This window comes from Aedes albopictus, chromosome 2, assembly GCF_035046485.1.
Source record: "Aedes albopictus strain Foshan chromosome 2, AalbF5, whole genome shotgun sequence".
Classification (NCBI taxonomy): domain Eukaryota; kingdom Metazoa; phylum Arthropoda; class Insecta; order Diptera; family Culicidae; genus Aedes; species Aedes albopictus.
In genome coordinates this window covers 251,324,197-251,337,362 of record NC_085137.1, presented here as the reverse complement: position 1 = coordinate 251,337,362, position 13,166 = coordinate 251,324,197, and the positions used below count along the sequence as shown (strand labels likewise).

The following is a 13,166-nucleotide window of genomic DNA, read 5'->3' as shown; positions in this document are numbered from 1 at the left end:
ACTTGTTCCGGAGAGCTAATAAAAGTAGATACATCTCAGTATCGATTATTGGATCAAACAAACCCTATTCTGATGACTTACGTTGAGAATACGCTTAACAATTAAGAATTTACATAAAAATTATCGAAAATGTAAAATATTTCACTAAAACCCCACAAATGCACCGGTCTGCAAGACGACATACACTTCACAGTCACATACAATATTCACCTCAAAATCGTTCAATTAATAATTGTAAGAATTTTAAAAGCCTTAGTGCGATGAAAAATGTTCAATAAAGAAGCATTAGGCAGCCAATCTCTTAACATTCATCTAGAACACTTAAAATAGATGGTGTCCAAAATACATTACAAGTTTTCTACTGTAAATATATTTTGGTCATCTGACGAACTACATGGGGATGCTGTGTGATTGCATACTTTAAGGCGTATTCTGTGGGTCTGGCGATATTTCCACGATTTTAACAAAAACTGTAATAGTTATCAAAATAGATGCCTGTTAAGCGAAGAAATCAGATTATTTGCAAGAAAATATTTGTTAATTTATGCTTCTTCCATGATTTAGCAGTATTCATGGATAAACACTGAGATAATTTCCCTGTCCAAATTATATATACCTGAGGGTGTCCAAAACATATATTCGGTGTCTAAAATGCAATTTTAACAGGCGATTGGAAATTGTGATTTTCTCGGCTTAAAAGGCTTTCGTTAAGGTTTTGTCACCAGGAACACAAAGTACAATCATATTATAAGCGTATTAGTAACTTTGCAAAATAATCAATTGCTTTCTAAGGAAGCTAGGGGACGATTTTTCCAACGTTGTCCTCAGCCTGTCCAAAATACATGAATCACCATAATTCTGTTCCGATGAACCCCCGGGTAGTTAGATATCGGCTATTTTGAAAATTGCTTGCGTCTCGATGGTATAAATGTCTAACTTCAGCATATGCAAAGTTCGTTTGATATACAGTTATGAACAGATGTTTCTGCGATATTAGCCTCCCAGAGTACCGTTCCGATGACCCCTGAGGGCCGCTCAAAAACCACGTAGACTTTTAGGGAGGGAGGTCTGGTCAAAGTTTATGCTCCACAATTTCGAAATTTTGAATGAACGAACGCTTAAAAGGGGGTAAGGGTGTTTTGAGATGACCAAAATTCGGTCTACGCGATTCATGAACGACCCCAAATAAAACAGCAGTATTACGGGGAAAGCACGATTGTCGACGTTTTCAACACGAAGATGTGAAAATAACGTTATACTATGTTCTGCAAAGTTGTTAGATATTTGACACTATACACACGGAAGACAGTCCCGGTGTTCCCCCTGGAAATCTGCATCCGGAGAAATTGAAGTATGCCGCACCACATTAGTATGGGCATTTTTTTTTTCTAACCAATTGGTACTACGGTTTCGAAATGTCGTCTATTCAAGGCATGGATTGTTTGAAAGAATGTTTCGGTGTTATCCCGTGGAAACTGTTTTCGAAGAAATTGAAATATTTTTCAATACGGCTCATTTTAGAAGCTCAACCTGAGAATTTGACATATGAAAAACTTGTGCCGCTAGACCAGTTCTACAAGAAAGTCCAATTTTCAAAATAGCCGATATCTAGCTACCCGAGGGTTCATCGGGACAGAATTACCTGAGGCCAATACAGTAAGGACCCGATTTTGTCAGCCCCATTTTTCGACAAACTTTTTGCTCTCGTTGTCTTACGGTCAAACTTTATCCAATTCATTCATGTTTATCATCAAACAACAGCTTAAGAGCAGAACATAGAGGGATAAAAAGTTTAAAAAGTTGTTTTCGAGGAGAGTAAAAAATGTGTTATGTATGCCCAAAAAAACTTCTAATGACCATTTCCTATCTGACATCAGAAAATGATGAAGTTTGATACCCAAATTGCTAAGCTCGGACGAAAAATAATATTTGACCACACTTGGGCCGGTTCCCTGAGGGCTCTGGAGAAAAATTTAAGTATGGGAAGCCTAATTTGCTTCTGAAAGTATCATTCTGGGCTAAACTGTGAAAATTCGTTGAAAAATAACTGAAATTTGAGCATTTAGACTAAGAAATTTAGCCCCAAAGGGAACTCCGGATAGGCGGACAATCCAAAAGTGACCAAGAGGATTCCTAACACTAGGCATCAATACGATTCAAATGGTTCTAAGATAAAAGAAATCGGTTGAAAATTGACGAAAAGGCAGCCATTTGAATATTTTGATATTTTGTTTTCTGTTGGGCCGATACGGTTGAAAACGTGCAGTAAAAGCATTCTTTTAGAATATTTTTTCACGAAAAATTGATCAAACATGATTTTTTTTTACATTTTTCATGAAGTGGCCCACTGTGCTTTTTGTTTACATTTTACAGTCCAGGTGCCTTCGAAAGAAATGTCAAAAACAGCAGTATGAACATCTTTACAAAAGAAAATTTTCTTCTAGGACACTTCTATGAAAAGATAGAACTAATCTAGATCAGTTTCAACCTATCTAGATCGAGTATTAGATAACCAGATTATAGTAAAAACTGTTACGTTTCTCTGAAGACACGAAACCTCTAGGATGGTTATCCAGAGCACTAGCATTCTTACCAGTGTGGGATGCAAACAGTTTTCAAAATGGCCGACATCTTGTTCCGCGTGGGATCACCGGATCGGTCCTCCCGGTGGCCAATGTGCGCAAAACATCTTCTAGTGACCGTTTTCTAACAGGTATTAGACAATGTAGAAGCTTGATATCCATATTGCTGAACTTGAACGGAAAATAATATTTGACCGCTCTTCGGCCGGTTCCCTGAGGGTCACTGGAGTTGATTCCAAGCAGGGATCCAGCCTGGAACTGGTTACATCGCCTAATTTGCTTCTGAAAATATCACTGTGGTCTAGATTATGAAAATTTGTTAAAATGAAACTGGATTTTCAGCAGTTACTCTAAGAAATTGAGTGGCGAAAGGAAGTTGGGGTCATTTTTACCGGATGTGACCCAGTGACTCACTGGAATAACTCCGGATAGCCGGACAATTCAAAAATGACCAACAGGTTTCCTAAAACTGGGCATCGAAACAATGCAATGGTCAAAAAATGAAAGAAATCGGTTGAAAATTGACGAAATGACAGCCATTTGAATTTTTTTCTTTCTGTTGGGCGGATACGGGTGTCTATGTTAATACTAAGACATAAATGTCAGGAACAAATCCAGTTCGATTTCTGACGCCAGTTTTTCCCCCATGTTTCCCCCAGTAAAATCGCCCAATACTGGTTTTCTTAAAGCGACGCTTTCAATGTCAGTTGGCTGCGCCAGTTTTCATCAAAGCAAGACTGAGTTCGCCAATTTAGTGACCATGACAACGAGAAAGATTGCCCAATGGTCCACTGCACGAATTTATGCTGGCCTGCTTACTCTCACGCGAAATTTGACGTTTGAGCGGTGCCGACACCGCTCAAACGTCAAATTTTGCGTGCGAGTAAGCAGGCCAGCATAAATTCGTGCAGTGGACCATGGTCCACTGCACGAATTTATACTGGCCTGCTTACTCTCACACGAATTTTGACGTTTAAGAGGTGTCGGCACCGCTCAAACGTCATTTTTTCTGTGAGAGTAAGCAGGCCAGCATAAATTCGTGCAGTGGACCATGACGCAGTGTCAACTGACAGATTGATTTTTATACATATTTAGCAACACCATATCTTCAAGCGTTGATAACCGTGTGGGTTAAACAAGAGCTCAGTGATCTCGACGTTTATGGTTCGATTCCAGTCTGCATAGTTGTACAATCTTTTTTTTTTTTTACTTATTCGTTTATTTGGAAGGCTCGGGCGCCACTTGGGCATAACAGAGCCGAAATCATCTTTACATTTTTTTATGTTGATTTTACATGTTGTTTTTTTTTTTAAATTTATACTGACTTAATACTAGGTTAGTTTTGGGAGCCGAAGTACTCGCGGCTGTTTCGAGGTTAGGGATAACAAATATATAAAGTTGGAAAGGAGGGAATTAAGGGACTTATACTAAATTACTTGCTATCTTATACTAAAAACCTTGATGGGACCGACTGTCCTGATCTGTAACGGGACTAAACCAGGCCCATGACACGGCCTATATCAATGCATTGGAATCATGGTAGACAGGATGTCCTGGGCGCTAATAAATAGCGCCCACTGTCAAATGCGAAAACATCAACAATTTTTTGTTTAACGTTTATTTTGGTTTGTTGATCAGTTTTTGGAATCATTTTTTCCACCGCTTATGATCACAAAACACTTCAAACTCGCTTTAATATTAATGTACGGTAAGAGGAGCATGCGATTAGTTGAATAAAGCAATCCAACAAACACGCATTGTGAATGTGATTTCGTGTGTGGCTCACAACATCAAACAAAAGCTGCGTTTGTTGATTACACGCTCGTTTCAATTTGCACGAATATGAGTATAAGGCAGTTAGATGTTGGCTACGATAAATTTCATTGATGCCAGGGGCCTGGACTAAACAGAAAGGGCTTTATCGGAAGACAACGACAAGAAGAGGACAAACGGAAAGGGGGGCAACATACAATCTTTTTGCACGGATCATTTTTTGGACACTGCGTTGTCTTCTCCTTATGGAATTCTTAGACATAGGTAGACGATTTATATTTTTTTTTTAAATTTTGGATGTACTCCGATAATTTACTTCGCTAATTGTAACATAGGGTCCACGGCTAGCGACGGTAATGGACGGATATAAGCGGATTTTTTTGGTTAGAAAATGAAAAGTCATTATCCCTGGAACAGCCACACATGCCCGCTGGTTCCCGTTGGCCGAGTACCGGTCCAAACCCACAGATCTAATCATTTTGGGGCAACGGGATTTTCCTCTCAGATAATGTGTTTCACGAGAACTTCCGGGGGTAGCGGTAGATCGGGATTGACCTTTAGGAACCCACTTAAATGTGATGCCCACAGGAAAAAAAATACAAAACCCACAGCAGCAAGTTTCTTATAAAAAAAAAAACAAAATAAGATGAATGTTGTTTTTTTTTTTTCTTTCCTGGAATGTGTCAATAAATAATCGTTTTTTCTTGTTGTCATGGTCACTAGATTTGGGGACTTGGCGGAGCAAACTGACATTGAAAGCGTGGCGTCAGAATCACCAGTATTGGGCGAATTTACTGGGGGAACGACTGGCGTCACAAAAAATTCGCCAGTTTCGTATTGATTTTTGGTATAAAGTCTATGATATATCGCCAGGTTTGTTCTCTTCGTCAAACGCAAATAAAAGAGCTCAGTTGTCAGCCAACGCGCGATCGGATCGGTCGACTTTTTGCGACAGAGCAAACCATCGTATCGGTTTCGACTTTTGCAATAGAATTACCATTGTTCATTTTACTGACAATGGCTTCTATACGCAAAAATACATTGGTCGTCGATTTCAATGTACTCCCAGTGCGGCCAAGTGCAGCAGATATCGAGAAGTTTCTGAGTAAATCACTTGAGATTGAGATGACATCCGTCAAAAATCTCCAACTACATACCATTCGGAATTGTGCCCTCATTGAGATGCGCACCTTAGAAGCTGCAGAACGGTTGGCTTCTGCACACCACCTAAAACACTCCATGCAAGCAGGGAAGAATAACTTCAACATCCCGGTGTACGTGGAGGATACAGCCATCAACGTCCGTATACACGATCTCCCGCCAAGTGTACCCAATTCAGCCGTCGCCGAGCACATGAAACAGTATGGAAAGGTAATATCAGTGGCCCGCGAGTTGTGGAAAAAGTTTTTTCGAGGAATTCCGAACGGCGTACGAGTAGTACGTATTGAACTGTCCAAATATATTCCATCGTTCATCCGAATACAAGATCAGCTCACCGCTGTATCGTATCGATCGCAGGTACCCACTTGTATGCGATGCGAACAAAAAGCACATCCTAAGCTTAAGGTGAAATGGGAGAGCGTCCAGGTGCATTTTTGACTCGCATTTTTGAGAGCACCGATCTCGTCATCTACAAAACTCCCGAAAACGAAAATGCTACTCAATGTTTATCACGAGTGAGCAAGGCTACTCATTGCTTTTTCAGCTCTGTTTGTTGTTTAGATGACGAGATCCGTGCTTTCGGTATTTGCAAGGCAGCCATTGTGACGCCATCTTTGGATTCGCTCATATATGTCCTTAAGTGCTCGGAAGCAGCAACCAAAAATAAAGCGCGCCATGTAACGGCACTAAACACATACGACATCCAGCCAACAAACGAACACAGTGTGGCTGACAACCCCGTACCGATGGACTTCGCAGTGGAGAATAATAACGTTGAAGCGAACGCAATAGCTGAACATCACCGACAGCAGTCAAAACGAGACATTCGTCAAACGAGCCCAACGGACAGCAACGCACCGCCTTGTAAAAAAGCAGAAGTCACAATGATAACAAAGGACACGATCACCGCGGCTCGTTCGTTCGATGATGATGAAAATGGATTTGGAATAGCTGAGAATGAAGACACAGACACCGACGATTCAGGTCCGGATCCCGCAAAGGATGACGTCGATGGATGGCTTGTTAAGTTTCGGAAGCAATCAAAACGGCACTCTACTCTACTCTACTCTACTCTACTCTACTCTACTCTACTCTACTCTACTCTACTCTACTCTACTCTACTCTACTCTACTCTACTCTACTCTACTCTACTCTACTCTACTCTACTCTACTCTACTCTACTCTACTCTACTCTACTCTACTCTACTCTACTCTACTCTACTCTACTCTACTCTACTCTACTCTACTCTACTCTACTCTACTCTACTCTACTCTACTCTACTCTACTCTACTCTACTCTACTCTACTCTACTCTACTCTACTCTACTCTACTCTACTCTACTCTACTCTACTCTACTCTACTCTACTCTACTCTACTCTACTCTACTCTACTCTACTCTACTCTACTCTACTCTACTCTACTCTACTCTACTCTACTCTACTCTACTCTACTCTACTCTACTCTACTCTACTCTACTCTACTCTACTCTACTCTACTCTACTCTACTCTACTCTACTCTACTCTACTCTACTCTACTCTACTCTACTCTACTCTACTCTACTCTACTCTACTCTACTCTACTCTACTCTACTCTACTCTACTCTACTCTACTCTACTCTACTCTACTCTACTCTACTCTACTCTACTCTACTCTACTCTACTCTACTCTACTCTACTCTACTCTACTCTACTCTACTCTACTCTACTCTACTCTACTCTACTCTACTCTACTCTACTCTACTCTACTCTACTCTACTCTACTCTACTCTACTCTACTCTACTCTACTCTACTCTACTCTACTCTACTCTACTCTACTCTACTCTACTCTACTCTACTCTACTCTACTCTACTCTACTCTACTCTACTCTACTCTACTCTACTCTACTCTACTCTACTCTACTCTACTCTACTCTACTCTACTCTACTCTACTCTACTCTACTCTACTCTACTCTACTCTACTCTACTCTACTCTACTCTACTCTACTCTACTCTACTCTACTCTACTCTACTCTACTCTACTCTACTCTACTCTACTCTACTCTACTCTACTCTACTCTACTCTACTCTACTCTACTCTACTCTACTCTACTCTACTCTACTCTACTCTACTCTACTCTACTCTACTCTACTCTACTCTACTCTACTCTACTCTACTCTACTCTACTCTACTCTACTCTACTCTACTCTACTCTACTCTACTCTACTCTACTCTACTCTACTCTACTCTACTCTACTCTACTCTACTCTACTCTACTCTACTCTACTCTACTCTACTCTACTCTACTCTACTCTACTCTACTCTACTCTACTCTACTCTACTCTACTCTACTCTACTCTACTCTACTCTACTCTACTCTACTCTACTCTACTCTACTCTACTCTACTCTACTCTACTCTACTCTACTCTACTCTACTCTACTCTACTCTACTCTACTCTACTCTACTCTACTCTACTCTACTCTACTCTACTCTACTCTACTCTACTCTACTCTACTCTACTCTACTCTACTCTACTCTACTCTACTCTACTCTACTCTACTCTACTCTACTCTACTCTACTCTACTCTACTCTACTCTACTCTACTCTACTCTACTCTACTCTACTCTACTCTACTCTACTCTACTCTACTCTACTCTACTCTACTCTACTCTACTCTACTCTACTCTACTCTACTCTACTCTACTCTACTCTACTCTACTCTACTCTACTCTACTCTACTCTACTCTACTCTACTCTACTCTACTCTACTCTACTCTACTCTACTCTACTCTACTCTACTCTACTCTACTCTACTCTACTCTACTCTACTCTACTCTACTCTACTCTACTCTACTCTACTCTACTCTACTCTACTCTACTCTACTCTACTCTACTCTACTCTACTCTACTCTACTCTACTCTACTCTACTCTACTCTACTCTACTCTACTCTACTCTACTCTACTCTACTCTACTCTACTCTACTCTACTCTACTCTACTCTACTCTACTCTACTCTACTCTACTCTACTCTACTCTACTCTACTCTACTCTACTCTACTCTACTCTACTCTACTCTACTCTACTCTACTCTACTCTACTCTACTCTACTCTACTCTACTCTACTCTACTCTACTCTACTCTACTCTACTCTACTCTACTCTACTCTACTCTACTCTACTCTACTCTACTCTACTCTACTCTACTCTACTCTACTCTACTCTACTCTACTCTACTCTACTCTACTCTACTCTACTCTACTCTACTCTACTCTACTCTACTCTACTCTACTCTACTCTACTCTACTCTACTCTACTCTACTCTACTCTACTCTACTCTACTCTATGCCCAAGGAAGTCAAGGAAATTTGCTTTACGAAAACATCCTGGACCGACCGGGAATCGAACCCGTCATCCTCAGCATGGTCACCTAAACCTAAAGTGCCCCACACAATGCATCCGTTTGCGTGTGCGTGACAGTAGTTTGACACATTTCCCATGGGAAAACTGTCAAAAAAACGCAAACCTCGACGGAACGGACGCTATGTGCTCCAGGCTTAAGGGCCTAGATAGCTGATAAATGCGCGGGTATTCGAGGTTCAATTGTCACTTGCCAGTCGGTCCAGAAACTTCTCTTAAGGGAAGATTAAAAAATTACGTCCATCGTTTTTCGGGACTTCCAGACCCCCCCCCACCCTCTGTCAGGCAATTTCCCTATACCCAATACACGTACTGTCACACTTTTCTAGACCCCCCCCCCTCCCCAAAATGTTGGACGTAATTTTTGAACGTTCCCTAGTGGAAATTTCTTTACAATTGGGCATAGGGTATCTTCGTGCCTGTCACACGATATACACATGCAAAACTGTCATTGGTTGAGGAACCTACCCGTTGTTAACTGTGAAAGTGCTCATACAATACCGAGCTGAGAAGCAGGTTTTGGCCCAGTTGAGACGTTAAGCCAAGAGAAAAATAATAAATTTTGGAAACAAGCGCCTGACATTCACCTAAAGCTAATTTTAAATACCGTAAAACGGGGTAACATTGATCGGCTTGACGGACCTCATGAAATGTTCAAACAAGCATTTTACATTGAATCATTTTCTGCTTTCGAATGGTAACGTCATAGCACAATCATGGGTCACCCACAATTATGGGTCAATTCCATTTGAATTGCATGGTGAACTGACTGATTAATAATTGTGACAGAGTGACCCATAATTGTGCAATGACTGTATATCGTAATCTGATATTATTAAGCTATTAAATGACATGCAATTCATGAAAATTGAATTTCATAAACGTTGAAATAAATCAATTTTTCCATAACTGTGTTTCGTAACGGAATGAGATACATTGTCAAACATTCATGCATGGCATGAATATTAGATACAATATGAGGATCGAAATAACTGTATTACTTCAATATGACATCTTAGAGTTGGATTTAATGAACGAAACTTTTATGAAAATGCGATTTTTCAATAAAATATACGTTTTATTTAAAGTAGGCTATCAATTCCTTAAGCCATTGCCTACCTTCAGGCGTTATTCGCGGTTTGGTAGATTTTAATCTTAAAATAACTCGAAAAGTACGTAACTTGTAAGAATTTGGACAACATATTCGAAATCAGCGACCCCGAATTCAACAAAATCAAAAATTAGATTAAAAAGCCTATTTAAACATGTTTAAAAGTTTTACAATACCTTTTCGAGTAGCTTAACATATAATCAGAGAGCCAGTACTTATTTTAAAAACTAGGGGTGGGTAATGTCTGAGACATAACCGCAATGTTGACGTAGGACAAAGGCGGGAATGAGGTTCCGACTTTTATATATTTAAATGTGCCCTTTCATTTCGCGCCCTTAATGCTAGAGCTAGGTAACTCGTTTTGGAAAGTGCGGATAAAAATGGCTGGTAAAACTCATCCTGGTATAAAACAAACTCTTTGTTGGTCTAAAATATTGAATTAATATGTGTTTTCGGATTTTCAATTGACAAACTTGTGTTTATTGTGGTATACGTTCAGATATAAACAAATTTCTTGCGATTACGCAAAACCAGTTACCTAGTTCTAGGGACGATTTGAAGTCTTAAATCAGCTGATTTTTCGGTTCATTGTTGTCCGACCTTCGTAAATAAATGCATAACGGACCTATCACATAAAAGGCCTATACAATGTATGCTGGCAAAATTCAAATCGGCGGAGTGATGTGTTGATTAAAGTTGTTATGTGATCCATTTCACTGAACGCATTCATAAGATGTTAATTAGTTTAACCTTCCGTGACTCGCGCGGCCATCACTTGAGGGTTGAGCATTATTTCATTTTGAAGATAAATGTTCAACCGTTGTTTGAAAGAATTTTCGTCGAAAGGATAGAATAATTATAATATTGAAAGGCGTTAAGCCATAGCTTCCCAAACATCATATTGCGATCGCAACAATCATTAAAATAACTAAAATTGCCGCTATGAAATGAACAGATAGCGCCACCGTAGCCATGTCTATTTGACACAACTCAATTGCTGTTAACGAAATTTTAGATAATTTTGATTGGAATTTCGTAAAATATTCTAGATTTGGCAATAATTTGAATAATTTTCACTGATCCTGAAAGAAACTTTTAAATAACAGAAGATTTCGGCAAGATAATTGAAAATTATCCACACTGAATGCTGGAAGCCATTGAAAACGGTCACCGCTTACTGCCGTGAATGAGATTCCTGGTTCTATCAGCTAAATAGCCGAGAGTCGTCGCAGGCTAGGTGCGCAGCTGTGGAGGTGACATCCACTCCATTTGTTTGACTGAACCAATGAAAATGACGGAAGAAAACAGTGGTCACTGCTTTTATTCCCCAAGATTAGCAGATTAGGCTCCTCCCATTTGGCTGGCTTTCCAGGTTGTTTCATTTGCATGACCCTCCCCGAATGCTCCAGATGCATCCATGAACTAATCAACCGAGAAATGATAAAATTGCCATTGAACGGATAGAGTAACCATCCACACTCAAAATCTCCCAGACTTGTTCCTGCTGAGAACTGTAACATCATCCTCAGTGGAACAGCGGTGGAGTGGGCCAACGAGGCTGATTATCTCGGTTTAACCCTGGACAGCAAGCTGATCTACAAACAACAGGTCGACAAAACCGTGACCAAGTGCAAAGTTTTGCTAAAACTACTGTATCCCCTCATCAACAGAAGATCATCACTATCCCTAAAGAACAAGCTTGCTGTCTACAGACAAATCATCCTCCCCGTGATAGAATATGGCATGCCAGTCTGGGGGAGTTGCGCTAAAACTCACCATCTAAAACTCCAAAGGGTTCAGAGTAAATTCCTCCGAATGATTCTGAACTCTCCCTGGAGGATGAGAAACACTGAGGTCCATCGTCTGGCAGGAGTGGAGATGTTGGCGGTAAGATTTCAGGAGACTATCCAACGGTTCCAAAACTGTTGTCAATCATCCGATCAAGCCGCCATACGGGAGCTGGTCGCTCACTAGCGGCTCGATGTTAGATCATATAGGTTATCAAATTTAGTAAGTAAGTAGGTTATCAAATTGTAAAGCAAACACCAAATGCCACAAAATGGCAAAACGATCACTAAGCTTCGGCTAAATTACACTACACATATTTGTCAAACACAAACACGAAAACACCAGAGCTGAAAAACCATGAGTTGTAACAATCACTATGTAATTAATAATTGTATAACACAAAACGAAAACATGAATAAACGAATATTTTAACTATTTTAACTAAGGATAGAGTAACCAAAATATTGGATAATTTCGATCAGTTTAATTCCAAAAATGTTTAAACCTATTTTTAGTCCGGATAGAATAATGCGTTGTTAAATTCTGGGTGGAACCATTAGGCCATTAGTGACCGGCTACATCATTATTGCTGGGCCACCAAGTATTCAATCTTTCACTTTTTAGTTGCACCACACTTTTCTCGTTCAATGGAATTAAATTAGCTGATTCACAAACTCTTAAGAAATAAATTACAGTGGTCCTGAACAAGCCCGTTTGATTAATTGACGATTTTAGAAACGAAATGGCATGAATTCACCATGTCACGCAATGCGTGTTGGTTTTCTCCGTGCTGAATGATAAACGCCACCGAAAACTGGACCGCCGCTTGCTGCCGTGGATTAGAATAATGACCAGTTTCACTATTGCTGGCAACGATGCTCTGTCTTTTGCTTTTTGGTTGCACTACATCTCGATCGATGTTGGAAATTATCCAATTAACTCTTGAGGAATCATTTTCGATGGTCCTGAAAAGGACCGGTTTGAATAATGGACGATTTTGATGCATTCACCATGCCATGCAATGCGTGTTTTCTCTGCGGCGTGCGGAGAATGCTGGACGCCGTCGAAAATTTGCCCACTGCTCCGCTGCCACGGATGCGATTCCAGGCGCCTTCATCAGCACGATAGCCGAGAGTAGTCGCTGGATTGTTGTGCTGCTGCCTTGCTGGAGGTGACATCCACCTCCAACCTCCTTGACTGATCCAACGAAAATGACGAAAGAAAACAGAGAACACTGCTTTTATACCCCTAGATTAGCAGATGAAGCTCCTCCCATTTGGCTGGCTTTGCAGTTTATTCCGTTTGCATGACCCGCCCCGCATGCTCCAGACGCTTCAAACGATTAATCAAC

At 40.3% G+C, this 13,166-nt stretch overlaps 1 protein-coding gene across 1 annotated transcript; it reads left to right on the top strand.

The window, feature by feature from the left end:
- The first annotated feature begins 5,273 nt into the window (after positions 1 to 5,273).
- On the top strand, positions 5,274 to 11,796 carry LOC134286466 (uncharacterized). The gene is made up of 4 exons (XM_062848078.1): positions 5,274 to 5,921; positions 6,158 to 6,543; positions 11,521 to 11,662; positions 11,740 to 11,796. Exons 1-4 carry the CDS (start codon positions 5,373 to 5,375, stop codon positions 11,794 to 11,796), a joined length of 1,134 nt encoding a protein of 377 aa, XP_062704062.1. The 5' UTR covers positions 5,274 to 5,372.
- The last annotated feature ends 1,370 nt before the right edge of the window (positions 11,797 to 13,166 follow it).